The 27,734-nt window shown below is 39.8% G+C and overlaps 2 protein-coding genes across 2 annotated transcripts in view; both read left to right on the top strand.

Annotated features, from left to right (window-relative positions):
- The window catches only part of MET (MET proto-oncogene, receptor tyrosine kinase), a 147,092-nt gene that overhangs the window by 20,849 nt on the left and 98,509 nt on the right, over nt 1–27,734 (top strand). The window contains exon 2 of the mRNA XM_070946653.1: nt 25,232–26,449. Within this exon, the coding sequence (XP_070802754.1) occupies nt 25,247–26,449 (1,203 nt within the window). The 5' untranslated portion in view covers nt 25,232–25,246. The remainder of the gene's footprint in view (nt 1–25,231; nt 26,450–27,734) is intronic.
- On the top strand, nt 1,892–7,363 carry LOC139319633 (uncharacterized). The gene is made up of 2 exons (XM_070947560.1): nt 1,892–5,012; nt 5,264–7,363. The coding sequence occupies exons 1-2, from the start codon at nt 4,599–4,601 to the stop codon at nt 7,361–7,363; spliced, it is 2,514 nt and encodes an 837-aa protein (XP_070803661.1). The 5' UTR covers nt 1,892–4,598.

Raw genomic sequence — 27,734 nt, 5'->3', positions numbered from 1 at the left:
TGATGTAATCTCCCCATCACAACTCATCACAAGACTCTCTCTGGTGACTCACACAAGACTCATAAGACCCTGACTTGATGGGACCCTCACCTGACATGACCTCACCACCACAAAACCTACTGACCACATGAATCCCTTATAAACTGAAGAACACTGACATCCCCTAAATTCCACTGAAGATGTTACCTAGCCTGGTAATGAAACCCACAACCAACCCACAAGTGAATGAACCTTCACTTTCATTCTACACCTGAGCTACAGATAATTGCAAATATATACATGTATATAGATCAGAATATGTGTTTAGACTTTGGCTGCAGAGCAAAATAAGTGTGTATGTGTGTCACAGTCAGTTTTGACTCTTGGAGAGTCCTTGGACTAGCCCCTGCAGTTTTCTTGGCAAAGTTGTCAGAAGTGGTTTGCTTCCTAGGGCTGAGAAAGAGTGATTGGACCTAGGTCAGCCATCTGTCTTCATTCCTAAAGCAGGACTACAACTCATGGTATCCCAATTGTTAGCTTGGTTTCAAGCTTTAATACTGCAAGTGTTACTCTACTTATAACCATAATTGAGCCCAGAATCATGGTCATAAGTCATGCTGGTCATTAAGCGGGTCATCATATGACTGTACCTGATTTTACAGCCTTTTCTGCAGCAGTCATTAAATGAACACAGCAGTCGTAAAATGAACACATGTTCCCATTGTCTACAATAGGCATTTTTGCCAGAAATCAGAAGTAAACACCAATTTCTGGCAAAAAAACATTATAAATCAGGGTAACATGGCCAGGGGAAAGATAGCCATAAATGTGGGTTGGTTGCCAGACTCCTAAATGTGAAACTCTTTAAATTGTAAGTACCTTTTTTTTTTCAGTCTGCCATAATTTCGAACGGTTGCAAGTTGAGGACTATTTGAATACCAAACTGGCTCTCATAATAGAATATAAAAGATGTTTTCTTATTGATTACCCAGGTTTTTAATTATATTGGGCAAGAGGTAATAGAAGAATGGATCTCATCTGTATTACTTTTCCTGAGCTTCAAAATTTAATATATTTTCTGAGAAATTCCTCTGAAAATGTATTTTACTGCAAACAAACTGCAGAGTTCTGTTTCTTTGTCCCTTCCCCCATCAAACCTGAACACTGAAAAAAAAATTCTTAGGATACTCCTTTATACAGATACTTAGAAGCATTACTTGATTTATGCAAATCTCATACATATTTTAAACTGTCAGCTGATCTTTTTGTCTCTAGATGAAACTATTAGCAATATACAGAAAGTTGCAGAAGTTACGTAACTTCTGCAACTTTTTTGAACTCATCTAGTGACTATCCAGATGGCATGAATTTCTTCAGGCTAGATAAGCTGTGTTTCACAAATAATGTACTCATTTATTGTAATCCTAAAAAATTGAACCATCAACTCTTCAGAGTAAAATAAGCTTTTGGAGATTGAGTGGTATATTTTTAAAATAATTTGAATTTTTTCTGCTATGTACCATATTTTTCGGAGTATAAGACACACTTTTTCCTCCTCTAAAAGAGGGTGGAAATGTTCGTGCGTGTTATACACTGAATACAGCCATTTTTGGTCTCCCGAAGCCCTGCCCTGCTCGTCCCATTTTTGCGAAAAATGGCCCCGTTTTTCGCAAAAACAGGGTGCGCAGAGGGTTTAGGAGGCCTACAGAGTGCTGCTGGGGGCTGGGGAGGGCAAACCCCTTTTTTTCCTTACTTACCTCTTTGAAATCTTGGTGCGTCTTATACACCGGTGTGTCTTATAGTCTGAAAAATATGGTATATTAATTGTAAATTTTGATTAGAGGGATAAATGAAAGTTTGGAATATATATTTAAGCATTTGATCTAGACAATTTCCTTGATGAGGGTGTGACATTGTCCAGATGAGGGTTGTATCAGTCGGATCTGATGCTGGCTGAGTCATAATTTTTGACCACTCCCCTTGCTCCGCCCCTTTCATGCCCAGTTTAGACTCAGTCGGCCTGAGAGAAACATCTCCTACAGATCTGGCTATACAGCCCAGGTCTGTTCAATTTCACAGAATTGTAAGTCTTTTTGACCACCTTTTATTTTCTCTAGTTTAAAATTGTTACTTCCCCTTTAAATTTTTTTTCCCCCCTTCTATTGTAGCCTGCCGGTTTTGCCTTGCTAGAGCGTCCTAAGCTGCAGGCTTTGCTTCGCTCCTGGCGGCGGCCATTTTGAAAGCCCCATTTTAAAAGGGAACTTTTTTCCTTTTTCTTTTTCCTGTCTTTTTTGGGGGGGATTTTTTTTGATCTATCCCACCAACGATTGTTTAAGGGGCCCTAGACCACAATACCACCAACAATAATAGCGATTCCCTAATTTTAAGGGAAATCGCCAAATCGGGCCGCCGCCCACGCTACAGCGATCCCAAAACCGCTGATCAGCTGTAGAGCGGTTAATTGAAGCGCCGCGGCAATTTTAAAAAGAAAAATTTTTGCCGCTTTGCCACCAACGAGTCTGCAAGTTTGGGGGGGGGCAGCAAGCTTCTTCTTGCCTCCCCCTGTGGCATTTCCAGCCAGTATTTTTCTCATCGTGGCTGTGGGGGCGCTGAGGAGGTCCGTTTCTAGGCTTGCCTAGACAGATACCTCTGGAGCAGAGTTTCCTCCTGCTCACGTGTGACCTGGCAGCCATCGTGCTTAACGCCAGAGTCGTTGCCATCTCAAATTTCAACCACGTGGCGAAACTGAAACCAAAAGCTATTTCTCCAGTCGACATCGTGGTCGCAGTGAGTATACTAAAGATGGCAGATCGCTCTTCCCATGGGGAGGAAAATACTATGTACACTGGGAAGAAATCAACTTCCAAACGTAAGCACCTTTCTAAACCTGAGGAGAAGGATTTAACAAAGAGGCATAAATCTCTAGAAAAGCAAGTTAGTGAGGTGCCTGCAACTGAGCCTGGTAAGGGGACCCCCCCCCCCATCTACCCCCCCTCCTCCCATTTCAACTGTTAGCCAGGCCTGGTCTTCGGAGGGAGAGGGTAATGTTCTTCAACAAGACCAAAGCAATTTGCAAAACCCCTTTGCAAGTCAATTAATGACCCCTGCAACTCCTGTATTTGGTGGCCATGCAGCTGCAGCTGCTTCAACAGGTGAATCCTCTATGCCTGTGCTAACCCCCGAAGATCCTTTAAAAAATGTGCCAGAAGGATTGAGAATTCTGATTGAACAGGCCATTGCTTCTAGAATGGCAGCCAATATTCATGGTCACCACTCTGGCTCTGCTATTTCAGAGCGATCTGCCTGTATTAGAATTTCTCCTGCAGTCAGTCTTACTGGCTCTCATTCTCCTGCAGCCTCCAGAGTTAGTGAAGCCTTTGTGTTTGAGGAAGAGAGACATTCTGACCTATCAGATGATGAGGGGATAATCCAAGATCAACCTGCCTTTACAGGATTATTTCCCCCCAATAAATTCAAGTCTTTATTGCATAAGGCTCGCTTAACAGCCGCCTTAAAGGAAGATGAATACTTTCAAGAGATGCAGGAGGCTCAAAAGGGTGGACTACAGGGACCTTTTTCTGAGCCCCCCCCTGAACTTTGTTATGTACCAACTCCACAACTGTTCATAGATGTGGTAAAGAAACAGTGGGCTGGGCCTGCAACCATGGCATCTGCACATGGTTCAGATAAGAAATATTATGCTGTTGCTCCAAAGTTTGCTCAACTCTTGCAAGTTCCACCTGTAGACAGTCCTGTAGCGGCCCTTTCCTCTTCTTCTTCATACGTAACTGGGGATACTTCTGAAGGTCTAAGGCCAGAAGACAAAAAGTTAGAATTTCTGTTTAAAAAGAACCATCAGGCCTCGGCATGGGCAATTCAATCAGCTTCATCAGCCTCATTTTTTAATAGAACTACCATCCTTTGGCTTCAACAGTTACAGGCAAGGGTACCCCCCAGTGAGGTTCGCCTTCATCAGGATATTAATAAAATCATTGCTGCCACTCAATTTTCGGCTGATGCAACCTTGAATTCAGCCAAATTTGCATCCAGAGCCTTAGCCTCTACAGTTTCAGCCCGCAGGATGCTCTGGCTTCGCCAATGGCCTGCTGACCTTAAGGCCAAATGGCGCTTGGCTGCAGCTCCATATTCTGCAAACAAACTATTTGGGGAATCACTTGACCCTCTTCTTGTAGAGACACGGGACAAGCGAAAAATTTTGCCCTCAACATACAAACGGGCTGAAGGAAGACCCTCTCCATATTACAGAAGGCCTTCCTTTCGTTCCTACCCCCAGGGAGGCCCCTCCAGGCAGGAATATCTTCAGGGATCCTATCGATCCTCGGACCGTCAATATTTTCGGGACAGGAGCAGACAATTCCAGCCCAAACGGTCCTTTCGGGGTTCTGGTTTCCGCCAGTCCCGCAGTCGTAAGTGACTCACTACCAAATCCTCCAGTAGGGGGTCGCCTGTCCCTCTTTGCGGACAGGTGGGAAAGGTCATCTTCAGACCTTTGGGTTCTTTCAGTTGTGAAATTCGGCCTCCCCCTGGAATTTCTCTCCAGGCCTCCAACCCGCTTTCTTCAATGTCCAACTTCCAAAAGCGAATCCAGACGTCAATTAATGAACCAAGCAGTTCAGCACCTACTACAGATTCACGCCATAGAGGAGGTCCCCCACGATCAATGGAAACAGGGGTATTATTCCATCCTGTTCGTAGTTCCAAAGCGGTCAGGGGGGTGGAGAGCCATTCTGGACTTAAAAAATCTCAACTCATACATAGTGTATCGCAGATTCAAAATGTGTTCACTAACCTCTATTCTTCAAGGGATTCGTCCCAACGATTTTCTAGTTTCCATAGACCTCATGGAGGCTTATCTTCACATTCCCATCCTGCCAAAGCATCGACAGTATCTCCGATTCAGCTATGCAGGAAAGCATTTTCAATACCGGGCTCTTCCCTTCGGACTGGCATCTGCACCAAGGGTCTTCACAAAGGTCCTGGCGGTGGTGGCGGCTCACCTGAGACAACAACCGGTAAGGATCCAGGCTTACCTGGACGATATTCTGATTCAGGCTCACTCTCAAGAGCAAGCCTTACACGACCTACACCTCACGATTCAAACCCTGAACGACCATGGGTTCTTGGTCAACTACAAAAAAAGTCAGTTAGTGCCAGTCACCAGGATCACACATCTTGGCGCCATCATAGACGCAGCCCAGGGGACCGTCTACCTAACCTTGGAACGACGGTCAGACATCAGGGACCTAGTAGCTCTCATTCGCAGAACTCCATCAGTTCCATTGGCCACTCTATCCAAGCTCTTAGGCAAGATGGTCTCCTGCGTCCAGATCGTCCCATGGGCACACCTTCACGCTCGCCACTTGCAGTGGTTCCTGCTTCCTTTTCAAAAGAAACGCCAAGCTCACACCATGTCAACAGTCAAAGTTCCACTCTCAGTCAGGCGATCGCTAGGTTGGTGGACATCGCCTTCTCTCGACAAGGGGTGTCTCTTCATGAATCACGACCGACTTGTACTCACTACAGACGCCAGCCTTCACGGATGGGGGGCTCATCTTGCATCACACGTGGCTCAGGGCCGTTGGTCTGCATCAGACCTCGCCAACTCTATCAACTGGCTGGAGCTGAAGGCCATTCGTCTCGCTCTCACGCACTTTCACCGGTTCGTGCAACACCGTCATGTTCTGGTGTTGACAGACAATATAGCGGCGAAGGCACATGTCAACCGTCAAGGGGGCACCCACTCAAAGCGCCTCATGGAGGAATCATTTCGCCTGGGCAAGTGGGCAGAACAACACCTCCTCTCCATCAGAGCGGACCACATTGCGGGGTCGGAAAACACACAGGCGGATTTCCTGAGCAGGACAGAGGTGGACAACAGCGAGTGGCAGATTCATCCCGACATATTTCATCAGATTTGCAACAGGTTCGGCATCCCAGCCATAGATCTCTTCGCCACACACCTGAACAATCAGCTTCCTCGCTTCTTCTCGAGGTTCCCGACGCCAGGGGCGGAAGGGGTCAACGCTCTCCGTCTCACCTGGCCGCCGGGTCTTCACTATGCCTTTCCACCGCTGCCTCTGATTCCGGCCCTGATTCGGAAGGTCATCGCCGACAGAGCAGAAATTATCCTCGTGGCTCCCCACTGGCCACGCCGTCCGTGGTTCGCAGACCTGGTCAGTCTCTCCACATTTCACCCTTGGAGAATTCCACCAGACGAGATTGTCCTGCGTCAGGGGAACCTTCTTCATCCGGACCCTCAGTGGCTCCAACTGACTGCATGGCGCTTGAAGGGGCCCGTCTAAGGCAGGACAATTATTCAGATAGGGTGATTCACATTGTTCAAGCCTGCAGACGTAAATCCACAGTCAGACTCTACAATATCTCCTGGCTCGCCTTTTATAGGTGGTGCCGCTCCCGGCAGATAGATCCTGTTTCAGCCTCACCTGCCCAGATCTTGGAGTTCCTCAGAGATGGGTTTGACCGTGGTCTGGCCCATAGTACCCTTCGGAGACATGTGGCGGCTCTGTCTACGGCCTTGTCCAGTCCATCCGGCCGACCACTCACTCAGCACCCTGTGATAAAAAAGTTCCTGCGAGGAGCCAGGCTCTTGCGGCCCTCCTCGATTCATAGATACCCTACTTGGGATTTGCCCAAGGTCCTTAACGCTTTAACTGAGACTCCCTTTGAACCCCTCCGCACGGTTCACCTTCGCTTTCTCACCCTTAAGGTGGTTTTCCTTATAGCCATAACTTCAGCCCGTCGCATTTCGGAGCTGGCAGCCCTCTCAGTTAGGGAGGATCTCTGTGTTTTCCGGCCGGACACAGTTATTTTGAGATTGGACCCTTCCTTTATTCCCAAGGTTAATTCCCCCTTTCACAGGGCCCAAGAGGTTATTTTGCCCAATTTCTGTCCCCGGCCCTCTCATGCCTTGGAACGAAGGTGGCATACCTTAGATGTACGGAGGGCCCTAAAGATTTATATCAAAAGGACTGCTCCCTTCAGGAAGTCAGAGGCTTTGTTTGTTTCCTTTTTGCCAGGCTCCCTAGGGCTCAAAGTCTCTTCTGCCACAATTGGTAGATGGATCAGGGCTTGCATCGCCTCGGCATATCAGGCCCAGGCGATTCCTGTTCCCAATAGCATTACTGCCCACTCCACTAGGAGTGCTGCTACCTCAGCAGCTTGGGCGACTCAGGCCTCCCTTGAGGAGGTATGTAGGGCAGCCACCTGGTCTACCCCCTCGCCATTTATTCGTCATTACAAGATAGATACCTTTGCTTCCGCTGAAGCGTCATTTGGCAGGAGGGTTTTGCAGCAGGTGCATCATGCGAGGGTCTCTCCAGGCCCTTCGACATCCCGCCCTTGAGACAGCCAAATCTTTGGTATGTCCCTCATCTGGACAATGTCACACCCTCATCAAGGAAATTGGGCATTGGTCTTACCTTAAATGCCAGATTTCTTGAGGGGGGTGACATTGTCCAGCCCCTCCCTCTGTCTCAGTGCCTGTACAGTTTATTGTTCTTGTTCAGTAGTTTTTTTCCAGTTGTCCCGTTGGACCGATTTACTTCCTCCTGATAACGGTGGTTCCTGTTGGAGATACTTCTGGTGGCCTTCCTTCGTCAAAACTGAGCATGAAAGGGGCGGAGCAAGGGGAGTGGTCAAAAATTATGACTCAGCCAGCATCAGATCCGACTGATACAACCCTCATCTGGACAATGTCACCCCCCTCAAGAAATCTGGCATTTAAGGTAAGACCAATGCCCATTTTCCCTGTGATTTTTTTCCTGTTTCACTCTATTTGAATAGATAGGAATTGAGGTGATCTTCATTTCATCCAGTTCTGCAGTACCACTACTTGTAAAAGTAATTTTTTTTTACTTTTACAAGTATTTTTCAGAAGGTGCCTGATGCAGCATTCTTAAAGCAATATGAGTTCTGGATGCTTTTAATCACCCAGTCTTCTTCTGGAATCAGAATGTGACGCTCAATGTTTTTGGTGTTTCTGTCACATATCCCTCATATATTATTTAATGACAAAAGCTGTTTTAGCTTTATAACCTATCAAATTGCAGGAATTATTAATATACCATTTAAGCAGCCAGTCATGGCGTCCTGTTTGAAAAGAATTCCAATTTGTCATCTGAAACAGAGTAAAAAAATCAAAGCAAAACTGCAGTCGGGACAATATGATTAGAGCCCTGACCTTTTCTAGGAAAAGGGGAGAGTTTTGAAAAATGCCATCCTTGCATTTTTAACTTTTTTCTGTGACTTCTGTACTCCTAAATGTGCTCTTCAGTCATTTCATTTCTCTGTGAAACTATCAAGCTTTTACTGTTTGGGTCTTTAAGTTTAGAACTGAATTTCCCGTTATTCTCCATCAACTGCTGGTTTAGTATCATGTTTCCTTACACAGAAACATCCAGGAAGCATTTAAAGGAAGCCATCATTATTATAGGGCCGTGATGGCGAACCTATTGTACGCGTGCCAGAAGTGGCACATAGAGCTATCTCTCTTGGCACGCCAGCCGTTGCCCGTTGCTCTTCCGGGTTCAGGCATCTGGTCTTTTCCAGAAACTGGAAGAGCAGCTTCGTGGTGCGCATGTGTGCGCCGGCCACCTGGTCTTCACTCGTGCATGCGTGCCAGAAACTGCAAGACTAGGTGACCAGCCCGCATGTGCACACCGGAAACCAGAAGCGCAGCTTCCCGGCATGCACATGCACTCTGGGAAACTGTTCTTCCAGTTTCTGGTGGTGTCTCCCCCCCCCCCTCCTCGGCACGCTTCTGTTTCAGCACTTGGTGCCGAAAAGGTTCGCCAACACTGTTATAGGGCTTCTCCATTCATGTTGCTAAATCATCAAAATAATGCATCTGCAACTTCCAGGAGCATTTGTCTGATTTTTCAGATATACTCTTTCTCTTTTTGCTAACCACACTAATCCTCAGTGGGGAGAAATCCAAAGCTCAGGGCCTTTGCTAAATGATTCTAGTAGCTATTGTGAGCAGATGTACTGATTGGATGATCATATCAGCAAGATTTACATTTGACAAAAATAAGGACATTCCCAAAGTTATTACACAGAAAGTCTTCATACCTATGAGCTGCTATTTGCTTTTCTTGGAAAGTATTTTGCTTTATTAATGTACAATATTGTGAAGACTAGGAAAAGCTGATAATCTGGAAAAGTCCTTGCTACAATGTTTGGGAGGTGGGATATTTTCTTGATCGCTATCACAAAATCACTTTTTTAAAAAGAGAGATCATTAATTAACTTTTTATTAGCAATTAAAATAACCATTAAGAATTGGCTGACGTCATCTCCAAAACAACATGATACTTTCTGTCTTGTACAACAAAATGGAAATTAGGAAATTTCTAAATTATTTACCTGTTCTTTATTTGAAAATTTTAAACTTAAAAAAATCCATTTTCAAGAAAATGCCTAAAATGTATCAAGCATTCCAAAATGTAGAAACTTCCTGACTTGTTTATAAAATGTACCATTATTCTGGCAAATTGCTCTCTTTTCAGTCATACCTGAATCAGACACTACAGGTAGTCTTCGATTTACAACAGTTCATTTAGTGACACTTCAAAGTTAAAACGGCATTGAAAAAAGTGACTTATGACCATTTTTCACAGTTACAACCTTTGTAGTATTCCCATGATCATGTGATCAAAATTCAGATGCTTGGAAAACTAACTCGTACTTATGATGGTTGCAGCATCCCAGGGTCTCGTGATTCCCTTTTGCGACCTTCTGACATGCAAAGTCAATGGGGAAGCCAGATTCACTTAACAACCGGGTTACTAACTTAACAACTGCAGTGATTCACTTAACAACTGTGGCAAGAAAGACTGTAAAATGGGGCAAAATTCACTTAAAAATGCCTCACTTAACAACAGAAATTTTGGGCTCAATTGTGGTCGTAAGTCGAGGACTACCTGCAGTTGGATATGACTTTCTAGGATTCCTGCCAAGATACTTTCAATATGTACCTGGAGAAAATGATGTGATTAGGATCTATTTTGGTAAAACAGATGTAAGACTAATAGCTTTGAACATTGCAGATATTTCTCAGCATTTTCCCCTTTTTTGTACATAAAGCTGAAAGGCATTTTTTTCAGTTGAGTGAGAGATAATACAGTGAAAGCTTGACATGCAGTTTGTGAGTTTATGATGCGAAACATATATGAACTAGGCAACCAATTTATAAAAGAGCTGTCTGCTCTTTGCACTTGTGATGATAATCTTTTCTGCTGTATTCATGGATGATGGTATATAACAAATGTCATGTATAAAGGAGCCTTGATGCCACTGATTTGAATTAGTAGTACTATGATTACAAAATAGCTGTATTCGCCCAAACAAGTCTTGGCCTTGAATTACTTTAAACCCATTTTTTTTTGGGTAAATGCCTCCAGGTATGCTGTAATTCAAAAGTTCCCCCTGCAGGTGTATCCTGTTTGATTTAAAAAGCTAAAATCAAATAGTTTAACTGAATAATCCACAATCATGTGGTTATTCAAAACTGTAAAAAAGCAATGACTCAATGGTTTGAAAACAATTACTGAACCTACATGTAACCTGAGCATGTAATACAAGATGTTTTTTAAATTCAGAAGTCCAGAAATTATTCAGTAATTTGAATTCAAACCTTACAACACTTTAGGAAAAAATATTTTTGGAAGGGATGTGTTTGAATGAATGTATATATGCTATGTGTAAATGTTTATGTGTGGGGAAGCTCGGAATACAATGATTCCTTTTTAATATACATTTAAACAAAAGTTTTAAAGCGACAATAAAAACTAATGCAAACTAATGCAAAATAAACATTAAAGAGAGAAAGGGAAAAAATGAAGTGAAGAAAGAAACGATAAAAATAGAAGCTTCTGATTTCTTTTGCAACGAATACAAATAGATTTACAAAGTTATCTCTTACTCTGATTTTTTTAAAAAGTTCACTTTCTTTAATGATCTAGTTTTTCCTTCAGTCACCAAAGCACAAGTGCATTTTTTTCTGCTTCATGCAAAAGGTCTATAAGGGGTTTGCAGTCAATCATACATAGATGTATTGTGTTTTCTCTGATCACATAAGTTTAATTTAACCATCTCATCAAGTGAGAACTTTGTATTTAGAATGAGAAATCTGATTAGATTCTTCAGCAGCATGTAGGGCAAATGGCCAAGGAGTTCTTCTGGAAAAACATGATCCCCAAAGTTAATCCAGACCTAAGCTATGATCAACAACATGTTCAATACTTTGAATGCTAATAGGTCCATTTTAAGATTCTATATCCTCAGCCTCCTTTTTATCTATCACAATATATTTTGGGTTTTGTGGATAGTGTATTGAAACTAAATGTAAGCAATACAGGTTTAGATGTTTTCTGCTAAATTAGATGATTTAAATACATTTTTGTCTATCATGAATCATTAATCTGATTATTCTTGAAGGAACACATCTGACCATAAGGAAATGGCTTTAACATGCTTAAATCTCTTATATTGAGTCAGATCATTGGTCCACCTTATTCAGTACTATCTAGAATGTAAACTTCACTGGCACATCTTGTCCTACTGTTCCCACTGAAACCACACAAATCATATTTGTCAAACATGTATCATATTCAATGGGCCTGCAGTTTGTAGCTTAATACAACTCTTCTTCAGTTTCTTGGTATAGAGCTTACAATTTTCTGTCCTTGACTCTCAATAGTCATTTTTTAAAAACTGTGTGAAGAGCTACTGTAGATAAAACCATACCAAAACACAATTATAAAATAAACTTTACAATCACTATACAAATATCTCTATAGAAAATATTACATGCTATTTAATGTTCAAAATTTTAGTGATTTCACTTCGTTAAATACCAGATCTTCCTGGTTTCTGCTTGCTGATATACAATTGCATATACATATACAATATATTCATATACAATATATTCAGACCCCTTCACTTTCATTAATTTTGTTATGCTGCAGCCTGATTTTACAGTTGCTGAAATTAATTTTTTTCTCATTAATCTACACTCGGTACCCCATAATGATGAAGGTGAAAACAGATTTGTAGAAATGCCTGTAAATTTATTAAAAAGAAAAAACTGAAATATCACATTGGGATATTCAGACTCTTCACTCAGTACTTTGTTGAAGCAGCTTTGGCAGCAATTATAGCCTCAAGTCTTTGGTATGACATGACAAGCTTTGCACACCTGGATTGGGGAATTTTCTTCTTTGCAAATCCTCTCAGAGCTCAGACAGGTTGGATAGTGACCGTCAGTGGACAGCCATTTTCAGGTCCCTCCAGAGATGTTCAATAGGGTTCAAATCAGCTCTGGCTGGCAACATTCACAGTGTTGTCTGTAAGACACTCCTGTGTTGTCTTGGCTGTGTGCTTAGGATCATTTTTGTCATGTTGGAAAGTTAACCTTCAGCCCAGGTTCTCAGTGCTGAGGTTCTCAGCACTGTGGAACAGGTTTTATTGAGAATATCCCTGTACTTTGCTCCATTCAGCTTTCCCTCAACCCTGACCAGTTTCCCAGTCCCTGCTGCTGAAAAATGCCCCCACAGCATGATGCTGCCATCACCATGTTTCACTGTTGGGATGATATTGGGCAGGTGATGAGCAGTGGCCAGTTTTCTCCAGACATAATGTTTAGAATTGAAAGAATTCAAAGTTGGTTTCATCAGACCAGATAATCTTGTTCCTCACAATTTATGAGTCCTTCAGGTGCTTTTTTGCAAACTCCAGGCAAGCTTTAATGTGTTTTGCATTGAGCAGAGGCTCCGGTCTAGCCACTCTGCCATAAAGTCCAGATCGATGGAGGACTGCCATGATGGTTGTCCTTCTGGAACTCTTTCCCATCTCCATACAGGATCTCTGTGTGACCATCGGGTTCTTGGTCACTTCTTTTACTAAAGCCCTTCTCCCCCAAATGCTCAGTTTGACCAGGTGACCAGCTCTTGGAACAGTCCTGGTTGTGCCAAACTTCTTCCATTTGAGAATTATGGAGGCCACTGTGCTCTTACAAACCTTCAGTGCAGCAGAAATTTTATGGTAGCCTTCCCCAGATCTGTGGCTTGCAATAATCCTGTCTCTGAGCTCTGCAGGTAGTTCCTTTGACCTCATGGCTTTTGTTCTGCTACAGTATGCTTTGTCAGCTGTGAGGCCTTCTATATAGAGAAGTGTGTGCTTTTCCAAATCATATCCAATCAATTTAATTTACCATAGGTGGACTCCAATCAAGGTTTAGAAATATGTCGGCAACGATCAAGGGAAATGGGAGGCATCCGAGGTAAATTTCAGGTGTTGTTTGCAAAGATTCTAAATGTTTATGTCAATGTGATATTTCAGTTTTTTCTTTTTAATAAATTTACAGACATTTCTAAAATTCTGTTTTCATTTTGTCATTATGGGATATACAGTAATGAGGTGTACAGTAATTGAGTATTCAGTAATGTAGGGGAAAAAGAATTTCAACAACTGTAGAATCAGGCTACAGCATAATAAAATTGACAAAAATGAAGGGAGTCTGAATACTTTCTGAATGCATTGTATATTCTTTTGCTAATTATCAAGAGAGAATTCACTTCATTCTATCAGTGGTGGGTTGCTCCCGGTTCTGTCCGGTTCTTACGAACCGGTAGTAAAAGCAACAGGAGGCTCCGCCCACCTACCAGGACATCATAATGGACAATCTGCACATGTGCAGAAGCACGCATGAACAAAGCAAGCATGCACACGCTCCTGTTGCAAACTGGTAGTAAAGGTAAGTAGAACCCACCCCTGCAGTCTATATATTGGAATCTCTTTGCCTTGTAACTTGTTCTAACAATAGATTAACAAGAATTCTGTTAGTATCTGATGATAAATAGCAGAACATGTTTCCTCCCTATCTCACCTGATATAGAGGTTATTGAATCATCAGCAAACATGCAGATGCCTGTCCATTCATGAAAGGAATGTGACTTAATTCTGTCTTTAATTAACCTCTACTTTAAAAAAGAAAGATGATAAAATATAATAAAATGCTGCAACTGTAAATCATGTCTGGAGAAAATTAATTGCTATCAGGTAGCTCTTGAAATACTTCAAGTGCATGGCAGAGCAAGTGAAACACTTTTCTTTGAATCATTAAAACTCTGCATTTTTTGTTTTCTTCCTAGGAAAACAGCTATGCAACTTTGCAAGAAGTTTGAAGAAAAGTGCTGTTTTGCACTTCCATGCATTGAGAAGTTCTTCTTTCACATGCTTAAACAACCTTGTATTTTAATATCTATAATTTTAAAGTGAATACATACTTCAGATGCAAGTATGAAGTATACTAAATATTAAAATTTCCAATGAAGAAAAATATTAAAATATCAGATTTTGTTTTAATTATTTGCTGAAAGTAGTGTTAGAACAAACACAGATGATTTTAAAGATATTTTTAGCTTTATAAGAGAGGAAGTGGGAGAATTTCTAAAATTAAGGACTTTTTCCTAAGTAATTAAGAGGTTGAAGTATTCCTGGAGGTACGGTCATTTCATAAAAACCTGAAAACATTTTGTAATTGGGGTACAAGTTCGGTGTACCAGGTTAAGAGTAGGGGTAAGTCCTAATGTGATGTATCTAAGTCATGTGGGTAAGATAGGCGATGTAGAACTTTGATGAATAAATTAATTAATAAAAATCTCTATGGAGTCTCTATTTCTCCTGGTATGGTTTTGTCTCAATAGATGTAGTTCTGATTTTTTTCCACGTCTGCCTATGTTACAACATGTGCACATCTGCATAATTTCATCTATGTTTTATGACTAGAAAGTTATGTTTTGTTTTCTGTGTTGTAATTAAAAAGAAAAAGCTATGTCTGTTAAGTGCTGATATATTAATAGAATCTCCTGGATCATGGAAATCTAAGTATATAGCCCATTTATGGGCTACAACCAGACACGGGAGATAGCATGATGAACTGAAGGTGCAATTGAATTGTCTACAACCTGAAGGGGTTTTATTTCAGGTAACAAAATGTTTTGGTTCACTGTTATATGGAGCAGAAGAGAAACAGTTGAATGTCAGGAAAAGGGAGGATTCTGCCTTCAAAGAGTCACAAGATGGAGACTTTTTAGATAAGTCTGCAAAAAAAGAAAAGACTGCTAAATTCTTTCTTCTTAAAATAGGTAAAATAGGTTTCCTCTGTGGTAGTTGTTCCAACTTTGCCTGTTTTACAGATCTTCAGTTCTAAATTGATACTGTCTCTCACCAATCTTAAGTGGGTGAAATGAAAATAGTTCCAATTCTGTAGAGTAAACTTGCATTCTAAATATGAAACTATTCCATGCAATAAGTTTTTAAAAGTCCAGATGAATGGACTTTAATCGCTTTATGATTAGAGAGACGGGGACAGAAACAGGGACACACACACAGAGAGATACAAATGATGTGAATTTTACTCAGAGTGAATCCATAATTGTGATTAATTGAAAATGACAGCGGAAAGCAAAACAGTGCGCTCTGCATCAAAATAAGTATTAAAAAGTCTAATCAAATCTTTACTTTTGTTTCATTGACTTATTTTACAAGAATTTCTGTCAAGACTCTATGAATACCACTGGGTGAATTAATTTTGTTGTGTTAATGTACACCTATTTCTGTTGTATTACTTCATTTATTATTCAGAGAGAATAAAACCAAATGAGTAGATTTATGCATTGACACTTATTACAAATCACAATGAGGTCAACATAATTATGCGTCATGACTTAATCACTCACAAACATATAGTTATATCATCTACATCATGATACCTGATTAAAGTTGCATCATTATCGTGGAACATATCTTGTCATTTGTCCTCTTCCCCCCTCAGCAAACATTAAATACATTCACAATAAAATGTGAATCTAAACATTTCTTTTTGTCTGTAGTGTCTATTTTCCTTTTTTTGCTTTTGGCGCTAAATGTTGCTATGCATGTCTTTTTGTAGATGGGGGGAAGACAAAGAATAAAAGCTTTAGTGAAGATTTCATAAAGCCCAACTCAGCTCAAACCAATATAATGATACGCATTCTATTGTCTGGTTTTCTTTTCCCTGTTCTGCATTCTTGAGTGAATTTCCTTTTTTTAGGCCTCCTTTCAATATTTTCAGAATATTTAACTTCCTTATGATCTGAAACCTTCAACCTTTACTCAATAGTATTTCTGTACCTCTTCAGCAAAGGTTGGCTAGTATTCCTTCTTCTCAGTCTTTTGAAACAAAATAGTGTTATTGTTCTGCTTTTTCCCCGTAGAACATCAGTGAAAATTCTTGAAGGCTTATTATATTAGTAATAATAAAGACCTATTGTGCCATTTTAGTCCAGCACCATTACTATCATAAGGAAAGAAATAAGTCTAGACTAGCACAGGCTGAAAAGCTCGCTTTATTCTTAGGGATGCGGTAGGTAACAAAGGAAAAATACTATCTCTACAGTTTACTTACTATAGGTTAACATAAAATCAGTAAAAGAATAATATATTTTCTTCAGAATAGAGATAAATTACTACTTTTGTATGCATGTGATTAAAAGCATACTACAATAATTGATTTTGACTTGGTTAAATAATTTACACTTTGGTTTATGGAAAGCTGCTAAAGGCAGAATAGTATTGATTAATGGGACCTGCATGTAAATATTAGTGAACGTTTAAATATGTATTAACTTGGTTTTTGTTTTTCTCTTCACTTTTAGACTACAATAAATATATTGCAAATATTTCATATGTTTTATATTTCAGGAAAACAAAGGGCTATACCTTCTGGAAAAGCCTATGACTTTTAGTTAGTTCTGTCCAGGTTGCATTAATATATGTCATTTACTAATAGCATTAAAAGCAATATTTTTCGTTTAATTTATAGCCTGACTATAAAACACAGTTCTGGTTTCTGGAAATATTTATCTGTTAGGTGATGGAAAGCATGTTTTCCCAGATAAGATTTAGCAAGATTTACTTGAGATGCTTTAATAATGCACAGTTCTTTTGTATGATTTTAGACACAAGTCTTAATTTGTTATTCTAAAAGAGAAAGATAAGGATGTGGCTAAATTTCATTTCCATGAAATTCCATGCAGGATTTCAATCTAATCTCTACTGTAGCTTTCACAGAATGTGGCAGTTATTTTATATTTAAAATTTACGGTGATCTGAATATCTTTAAAATATTCTTTCAAATGATTTTTTTTTAAAAAAAGGAATTGAATTACGAGTTGCATAAAACGGTTATGAGATGCACAAAATGGTCAGCAGGGAATAATGTTAACCGGGGATGAAATGTAAAATTTGTTACTACCGGTTCTGTGGGCGTGGCTTGGTGGGGGGGGTGTTAATGTGACTGGGTGGGAGTGACCAATTTTTTTTTTTTACTTTTCAAAGCATTTTTTCTAATGCTTTGAAAAGCCTCTGCCAATCAGGCAACACAGCGGGGAGTTGCCAGAGACTTTTCAAAGCATTTTTTTTACCACCTCTTCGGCCAAGAGGTTGCAGAAAAAAATGCTTTGAAAAGCCTTTGATGATCCCAGCTGAGCCGCGTGATCATCAGAGGCTTTTTTTTTTTTACTTTTAAAAGCATTTTTTCTTCGGAAGAGGTTGTAGAAAAAATGCTTTTAAAAGTTAAAAAAAAGAGAGCCTCTGATGATCATGTGGCTCAGCTGGGCATGGTGGGGGGTGGGGGGGCGGCGCAGGGATTTTTGCTACCGGTTCTCCAAACCGCCCGCTGCCATCACTACCGGATCAGGCAATCCACCCCTGTTGTTAACTGATAAAATGAAAAAACTAATCTTACACTTACAGTAAGGAATATTAGGTCACATAAGTATCAGTTACATTCTAACACCAATTGCATTGCTTATTTTTTGCACCTCCAACATGGCACATCATTGCTGACACATGCTTGTGGAGGCTAGCCAGAACCCATTTATACAAGAGGATGAATGTTCTGACATCATGCTCCCTAGAACAGATTTGCTGGCTATTGCATTTTAGTGGTCTTTTTGTTGTCTAGCCACAAATTCTGTCATTCTCTTTGAGTTCAATATAGTAACTTTTATGTTGAATCCAAACTGGAAATGTATCTACACAAACAACATTGGTATGGTTTAGCTCGTTAAGTTAAACACCAAATGGAAATATGCTTCATCCCATGAATTTAAAGAAAACTATTCATATTGAGGTGATCTCAAATGCTTTTCTAAAGTGAAGGGTCAAATGTTGTGCTTCTGAAGGTTTTCAAGTACTTTCCAAAGACAGATAAAAATTATTTTAGCCAATAATGGATGTATACAAAGATGGCCATGTTAGAAGAAATTTAATGTAGCTATTAAAATGGTTAGATTCCAAAAATTGCAATAGCTATGTTGTGTTAAAAGTTGGGCTTTTGGTAAAACTGCTACAAAATGTCTCACTGATGATCACCTAATCCTGTTATTCTTGGCTTTATATCTTACAGGCTGTATTGTGATATGTAATAAAATTTCTGCTGTGCAAATTCCACTAAGCTGGGGCTAGTTCAGTGCAGACCTTTCATTATAAGGTGCCATGATAAGAGAAAGAGATCAGACTGCCTGGAGTAGACTTACAGGTTCAATGCCAGCACCCGTACGAAGTCTAGAAAGAGTCATCCCTTGAAAAAGGCAAATGTGAAACTAGATCAGAACATTTTTGGGGTACTATTGTAGGAGCCATTGTTGTGAATACAAAGGATATCAAAAGAAAGGAACAACCAGTTTAGTATCAGCAGCTCATTAATAGCTGCCAACATCCAAGAATAGTGAAGCCAACTACCATTCCTTTCTTTCCATTTTTCTGGATTAAGAATGTTTGAGTTTCACTATCATTCCATCTAGCTCAGTACTATACAGTAGACCTCAGCTGACAACCATTCACTTAGTAACTGTTCAAAGTTACAATGGCACTGAAATAGTTAACAACTGGTCCTTGCACTTATGACATTGCAGCAACCCCATAATCACCTGATCAAAATTCAGCAAATACATGCAACTGGCATGTCTTTACAACAGCATCCTTGGATCACATGATCACCATTTGTGATCTTCCTATCTTATGACAAGCAAAGTCAATGAGGGAAGCTGGATTTACTTAACAACCACATGATTCATTTAAGAACTGCAGTGATTTGCTTAACAGCCAAAGAAAAATCAGCTATGACTTACTGAACAATTGTCTTGTTTAGCAACCAAAATTCTGGTCCCAGTTGTTGTAAATCTAGAACTACCTATAGTCTGTACCTTTTCACATATTTAAACTGACTGTTCTGAAACACTGTGTGGTGATAGCATGATTTAAACTTACATACCCTGTGTCTGAATTGTAAACCTGCTCTGTGTTATTTTTTAGATGATGTAGTCTAAAATGGTATACAAAGTGAAGAAATCTGAAGGTGCTAATGGGTTGTTTGAAAACTCTTAGAAAATAGTGTGGATTATTTAGAATATGATACTACATTTATGTTCTTTTTAAGTACAGGTCAACTTACAACCACAATTGAGCCCAAAATTTATATTGGTAAGTGAATATGTGAATAGAATAGAATAGAATAGAATAGAATAGAATAGAATAGAATAGAATAGAATAGAATAGAATAGAATAGAATAGAATTTTTTATTGGCCAAGTGTGATTGGACACACAAGGAATTTGTCTTGGTGCATATGCTCTCTATACATAAAAGATACGTTCATCAAGAATCATAAGGTGCAACACTTAATGATAGTCATAAGGTACAAATAAGCAATCAGGAAACAATATCAATATAAATCATAAGGAAACAAGCAACAAAGTTACAGTCATACAGTCATAAGTGGAAGGAGATGGGTGATGGGAACGATGAGAAGATTAATAGTAGTGCAGACTTAGTAAATAGTTTGACAATGTTGAGAGAATTATTTGTTTAGCAGAGTGATGGCGTTCGGGAAAAAACTGTTCTTGTGTCTAGTTGTTCTGGTGTGCAGTGCTCTATAGCGTCGTTTTGAGAGTAGGAGTTGAAATAGTTTATGTCCAGGATGTGAGGGGTCTGCAAATAGTTTCACAGTATACAGGTCCTCAATGGAAGGCAGGTTGGTAGCAATTGTTTTTTCTGCAGTTCTAATTATCCTCTGAAATCTGTGTCTGTCTTGTTGGGTTGCAGAACCAAACCAGACAGTTATAGAGGTGCAGATGACAGACTCAATAATTCCTCTGTAGAACTGGATCAGCAACTCCTTGGGCAGTTTGAGCTTTCTGAGTTGGCGCAGAAAGAACATTCTTTGTTGTGCTTTTTTGATGACATTTTTGATGTTAGATGTCCATTTTAGATCTTGCAATATGGTAGAACCTAGAAATTTGAAGGTCTCTACTGTTGATACTGGGTTGTCTAGTATTGATATACTAGGTGGAAGTATGGAAGACTCCTAAAGTCTACCACCATTTCTATGATTTTGAGTGTGTTCAGTTCCAGATTGTTCTGGTCGCACCATGAGGCTAGTTGTTCAACCTCCCATTTGTATGCGGACTCATCATTGTCTCGAATGAGACTGATCACTGTTGTGTCATCTGCGAATTTCAGTAGTATAACAGATGGATCGTTAGAGATGCAGCCATTGGTAAACAGAGAGAAGAGAAGTGGGGAGAGCACACAGCCTTGTGGGGCCTCTGTGTTAATTGTACAGGTATCTGATATGATTCTGCTTAGCTTCATCTGCTGCTTCCTGTTTGTTAGGAAGCTTTTGATCCACTTACAAGTGTGTTCAGGTACCTGTAGCTGGTCTAGCTTAGTTAGAAGAGTGTCTGGAATGAAGGTATTGAATGCTGAACTAAAGTCTACAAAGAGGACCCTTGTATAGGTCTTTGGAGATTCGAGATGTTGTAGGATGTAGCGCAGAGCCATATTAACAGCATCATCTGTTGATCTATTTGCTTAGTATGCAAATTGCAAGGGGTCTAACAGCGGATCCATGATGGTTTTCAAGTGGGATAGCACTAGCCTTTCAAAGGTTTTCATGACTACAGGTGTTAGAGCAACTGGTCTGTAGTCATTCAGTTCCTTGATGGTGGGCTTTTTCGGCACTGGGATGATAGTAGAGCATTTGAAGCAAGAAGAAACATAGTGCATCTCTAGCGATTTATTGAAGATTTGGGTGAAGATGGGGGCCAATTGGTCAGCACAGACTTTTAAGCAAGAAGGAGTTATCTTGTCTGGGCCTGGAGCTTTTCCTGGCTTTTGTCTGTGAAATAGGTCTTGCACTTCCTTTTCTGTGATCACTAAGGATTGTAAACCCAATGAGATGGGGTCAGTTGTAGGAGTGTGTCTGTTGTTGGTGTGTCTGAGATGGGGATGGTGGAGATAGGTGGCTGTAGTTTCATTTCAAACTTGCAATAAAACACGTTCAGGTCATCTGCCAGTTGTTGATTTCCTTCAGCCTGGGAAGGAAGTTTGCTGTAGCTGGTGATACTTTTAAGAGTTTTCAACATGTTTGCTGGTTCATTTGTTGAGAACTGATTCTTTAGCTTTTCAGAATAGCTTCTTTTTGCTGCTCTGATCTCCCTTGTTAGTACATTTCTGGCTGATTGTACAGCATTTTATCACCTATTCTGTAAGCTTCCTCTTTGGAACGACATAGCTGTTTAAGTTTAGCTGGGAACCAAGGTTTGTTGTTACTGGTCGGTACACATAGGTCTTCACAGAAGCTGACATATGATGTTACAGTATCTGTGAGTTCATCCAGGTCTGCAGAGATATCTTCGAAAATATTCCAATCAGTGCAGTCAAAGCAAGCCTGTAGCTTTAACTTTGCCTCCTCAGTCCAAGTCTTCACTGATTTAATTGTTGGTTTTGTGATTTTAAGTCTTTGCCTGTAAGCAGGTACAAGGTGAATCATGCAATGATCAGAGTGTCCTACAGCTGCTCATGGTAAAGACCGATAAACATCTTTTAGTGTTGTGTAGCAATAGTCTAAACCCGTGATGGCGAACCTATGGCACACGGAGCCATGTTGCCTGGCATGCACAGTGATGCCCGGTCCACTTCCGGATTTCTGGCGCACGCATGCACACTGGCCAGCTAGTCTTCTGGTTAATGGTGCGCATGCACGTGTGACGATCAGCAGGACTTGACGCAGGTGGCTGTGCCAGAAACCAGAAGATCAGCTGGCCAGCTGATCATCCCACACGCATGGTGGCCAGTAACCAGAAGACTAGGTGGCTGATGTGCATGCGTGAACCTGAAACCAGAAGTTTATTTCCCGGCACACGCATGCCCACTGGGCAGCTTCTCTTAGCACGCATGCGTACCGGCCATGCGATTGACAGCCACTTCCTGGGATCCACATTGGAGGCCGTTTGTGCCAGCAAACAAGCGCTGCCTTTGCTCGAGGTTTCTCCAAAGAGGGGAATGCTCTTTGCAGAGGCGGAGGCTCCTTCTCCTCCTTCTGCCAACTTTGCTGTTAATTTTGGGGTTTGCCCTGGGGGGGAGAGAAAGGTCCTGATTGGGGGCAAATCCTCTTTGTAGATGCATCAGCAGCTCATCCTCCTCCTCCCCCCTCACTGTAAATCTCAGGGTTTGCCTTACTGGGGGGAAGAAGGGAGGGGCGGGAGAAAGGTGCTGGTGGGAGAGACGTCTGTGGTGCCAGTGACTGCAGCCACGCTCCAGAAAAACTCCCTTGGAGCGCTGATCAGCCATGTGCAAGGTGGTGGCCAGAGCAAAAGAAGCAGGATGCCAGACACTCAGACTCCTTGAGAGGCTCCTAGAGATTCCTTGAGAGGCTCCTAGAGACTCCTAGAGAGGTTCTGGAGGCTGGGGACAGCAAAAAATGTCACTTCCTGTCCCACCAAGAGTTGGGAAATGGGCCCTTTCAGCCTCCGTAGGGCCTCCAAGGGAGTGGGAAATGCTGTTTTCATCCTTCCCAGATGCATAGAGAGGATCTGGAACCAGGTAAGAAAGAAAAACTGCCTACCAGGCCTTCATGTGCCAGGAGCGGGGGTGGGTGGGGTTGCGTGCACATGCGCTTGGGCACATACATGCGCGACCCTCCCCCGCCCCCCCCTCCTGGCATGCGATGGCAAAAAGGTTAGCCATCACTGAGATAGTGTATGCCACAGTGAAAGGAAATACGATATTTAATGGTATGAAATGTGCAGGGGACATAACAGCCTCAGTATATCAAATATTTTTTGCTATTTTCTCCCAAATTATCAAATTCAAAAATATGTATTCATTTTAAAAACTATCCGGCTCCAAATAAATAGCTGTGCAAGTTGAATGTGAAACTCTCCCATTACTGCTCTTTGCAAAAAAAAATTCAAAATATGTAGTAATAGAGATTAGGGAATTCTAGTAATTCCCTAATCTAGTAATGCAGTTTTATATGCAAGCTACTGTAACTTTAAGCAAATTAAATAAAGCATAATAAAAAGAATATTACTTTAGAAATAAAGTTGTTGAAACTTGGTTTCATATTTCTATACTATCAAAGATGCTTTTAAATTTGTTTTTGTGAACGATTGGTAACAATGCTATTCATCTTTCTGTACCAGTAACAATACTATTTATCCATAACTAAATAATACTTTGTACAAAATCCTGTAAACAGCATATGTTGTCCTTTTAGGAGGCATAATTGTTTCCCTCTAAAGAAACTAAATTTAGATTAGCAACTGTGTCTAAGTATCAATAGAACAATGTTTTGGTTTAACTTACAGTATAATGTTGAAAATTGATGAAAACCCCATTGCTTCAACCACAATTCATTTATTATTCATGTCAGAGGTTTAAAATATCACCCTACTCACGAGTCTTTTGACTTTGAAAACCACATCAAAATGACTAAAAAGGAAGAAATGTGTCAGATTAGACTCTTTATCAACTGTTAGACCGTTCAAATTTGTTTTCAGCCTGTCTGTATAGCTAAATGCTTATCCTATACAGTGACTTATTGCTGTAAGCATTTTAAAAAGTGAACTAATGTTGAGAAAATAAATCCAACAAAACATAAAAAACAGATTACTCAGGAAATGGAATAACAATTTTCCTGAATATACTTTAAATGTCATAGGATTAGAATCAAATCAATACAATATCCAATACAATATATAAAAAAGAATGTCTGCCAATGTTTAGTGATTAATATATTCTATGTTATTAATCTTTAATGTAGTAATTTATATTATAGTGCTGTTAAGGAAATGTATAACGAATACTGTTTTTAAATAAAACAAATATAAATTAATTAGATGCTTATATATTCATAAAATAAATGCTAATTGGATTATTAACACTGGTTTGTTTAAAGCTGAAATGGAACTCATTTATGAGAATATTATTTTGTGAATTCTGAATTTCATATTCTTGAGATAAAACAAGAGGGCTGTGACTATTGGAAGTAGATTAGCAAGTAATGGACATTTTCCAATTAATCTAATTATTCTAATAATATTTCAGTCAAGATTCTTGGCTTCTTTCTTAACAAGTTTGAATCTGAAACAAGAAATGCTGGCCTTGTGAGGGTGACAGTGTCCTAATTATCACATAATGCTAAGTAAAAAAGAGATTCCATGTTCTATTATATAAATCTTTTCAAAGAGATATATTACAATGTATTGGGAACATGTACAAAATCTTTCTTTTTTAAGAATTAAACCGGTCATGCCAGGCAGAATTGACTGATAAAATTTCTCTAGCAAACCTATATAGTTGATCTTGACTTCATCTCATTATGATTTTTCAAAAATAGTTAGTATTGGTAAGCAGTGTTCTCATAAAATATTTAAAATTATAGCAGGAATAACTAGAATGTAGATATATTGTTTCAGAATGAATTATTGTTGTTTTTTTGCCCTAGCAAAAAAGTGTCATTAATTCTACACCTTGGGAAATGCATATTTTTCTAGAAGCAATGGTTTTAAATAGAGATTCCTGAGCAGACTATTTCTATTATAATTACCTATTTTAGAAATGATAAAACAATTATTTGAACCTAAGGTACCTTCTTTGCTTTTACTTCCTCTAAATCCATTTCTTTCAGCCTTGTGTCATTTTAGTCTTCTGTCATTTTAGGCCTGAGGGCAGTATTTGATTTTGTATTATATAAGCTGCTCTAGAAGCTTTTTACACTGAATTTATGGTATAAATGCTTTGAATAAATAATATAGCTTAGATGAACAGTTCTGTTGATTAGTCATATGATAATAAATCTTTCTTAAAATGTCTTTCGACAGGATAAATCTGCAGTTATGAACCTTTTTGCTACTTCTCCCTTTGGGATTATATTATTACTGTCTACCTTGCTACAGAAGACCAATGGCAAATGTAAAGAAGCAGATTCAAAGAGAGAGATGAATTTGAGCATCCAGTACCAACTTCCATATTTCTTTGCGGAAACCCCGATACAAAATATTATTCTCTACAGACAGCACCTGTATGTAGGTGCAGTCAATAAAATCTATGTCTTAAATGAAACTCTTCACAACGTCTATGAATACAAGACTGGACCTGTTCTGGAGAATCCAAGTTGTGCTCCATGTGATGAATGTAAGCCTAAAGGAAATCAATCTGATATTTGGAAAGATAACATTAACATGGCTCTACTCTTTGAAACATACTACGATCATCATCTTATCAGCTGCGGTAGTGTAGCCAAAGGAACCTGTCAGCGCCATGTAATTTATCCTGATAATCCTGCTGACATTGGAAGTAGAGTACACTGCATGTATTCCAAACTGATGGATGAGGAATCAGATGAGTGTCCTGACTGTGTTGTAAGCCCCTTAGGAACCAAAATTCTGGTGGCAGAAAAAGAAAGATTTGTATATTTCTATGTTGGCAATACTGTAAGTAATTCACCCGAGCAGGACCATTTGCTTCATTCAATATCTGTTCGAAGATTAAAAGAAACTCTGGATGGATTTGAGTTCCTCACGGCTTATTCTTACATTGATATTCTTCCAGAATTCAGGGATTCATACCCCATCAAGTATGTTCATGCATTTGAAAAGGATCATTTTGTGTACTTCCTTACCGTTCAAAGAGAATCTCTTGACTCCCAAGCTTTTCATACAAGGATTATACGGTTTTGCTCTTTTGATTCTGAGTTGCATTCATACGTGGAAATGCCCCTTGAATGCATTTACACTGAAAAACGTAAGAAGAGGTCAGCTAAGAGGTCAAATGAGGTATTTAATATTTTACAGGCTGCATATATTGGTAAGCCAGGTGCAACCTTAGCCCAGCAAATGGGCCTTAATATGAATGATGATATTTTATTTGGTGCTTTTGCCCAAAGTAAACCAGACTCTTCAAACCCGACTCCTAAATCTGCTGTCTGTGCAGTTTCTATCAAAACCATCAATGAATTCTTTGGCAAGATTGTAGACAAACAAAACATGAAATGTCTGCAGCATCTCTACAAGAAGAACAACAAATACTGTCTGAACAAGGTAAGTAAGTATTGTATTATAGGATGTTAATTATCTAACACTATCTAATTCCCACTGAATGTTCCAGTATTGAATATGTGACTATGCTGATTCTAATAATGAGTAGTAGTTATTATCTTGGACTATATTTTGGCTTTGATCCAGGATATCTTCAGTTATCCAGTGTACTTCAGTTTCACTATTAATGCTAGTTACTTCCAATTGTGATTTATCTTCACATAAAACAGTTGTTATATATAAGTGTTGGATATAAAAGTAATAGGAAGATGCATTCAGAAATTAGAGTTTGCATTAAAAGGTAAAGGTTTCTCTCGCACATATGTGCTAGTTGTTCCTGACTCTAGGGGGCGGTGCTCATTTCCGTTTCAAAGCCAAAGAGCCAGCACTGTCCAAAGACGTCTCCATGGTCATGTGGCCGGCATGACTAAATGCCAAAGGCGCACGGAATGCTGTTACCTTCCCACTTGCATTTTTACATGCTTTCGAACTGCTAGGTTGGCTGAAACTGGGACAAGTAACGGGAGCTCACCCCGTTATGCAGCACTAGGGATTCGAACCATTGAACTGCCGACCTTTTGATCAACAAGCTCAGCGTCTTAGCCAGTGAGCCACCGTGTCCCTAGACATGTTTACATTAGAGATAGTATAAACCCTAAACCCTATTTTCTTCTAATCGTTAAGAAAATGGGTGATGTTGAGGATACAAATCAAAATAGAGAACTCTACTCAGGTTTAACAAAGCCAAATACCATACATTAACAAAGTGCTTCTGTTCCTGCATAATCTTTCAGTTAAACCACAAGTAGACGAATATAGCAATCAGAAAGCTTTCCAAAATTTCTACTGCAAGTCTTCCAAAATGTTTAGGTATTTATTTATTTTGGGTATTTATTTATAGACCTATTTCCAATAACTCTGGAACAATACAATCATGGATAAAGTTCATGTTCATGGATCTAGAAGACAAACAATGAATAAAAAAACAGAAACTTAACAGCAGCTCAACAACCACCTTACCACTGGAAAAGTAGCCCAATTTTCAGTGACTTTCTGAAGGTCATCTGTGGGGAAACTGCACAGATGTTCTGATAGATGGCATTGTTTAATTTTAAAAAATCTGAATGCACCTGCTCTGCCCAATATTATAAGATGGGCAAAATCTGTCCTGCCTCAGATACCCAAATTGTATGCTGTGGAGTTGATAACTAGCAGCTTGACTTTATACCCAAAAGCCAACTGGTAACCAGTGCAGTGGACAGAGCAGTGGTATCATATGGTCGAATAA

This window comes from Pituophis catenifer, unplaced genomic scaffold (genome assembly GCF_029215685.1).
Source record: "Pituophis catenifer annectens isolate HBS135680 unplaced genomic scaffold, rPitCat1.0.hap2 SCAF_7, whole genome shotgun sequence".
NCBI lineage: Eukaryota > Metazoa > Chordata > Lepidosauria > Squamata > Colubridae > Pituophis > Pituophis catenifer.
Note: the sequence above shows the minus strand (reverse complement) of the source record. Positions and strands in the feature narration are given on the sequence as shown.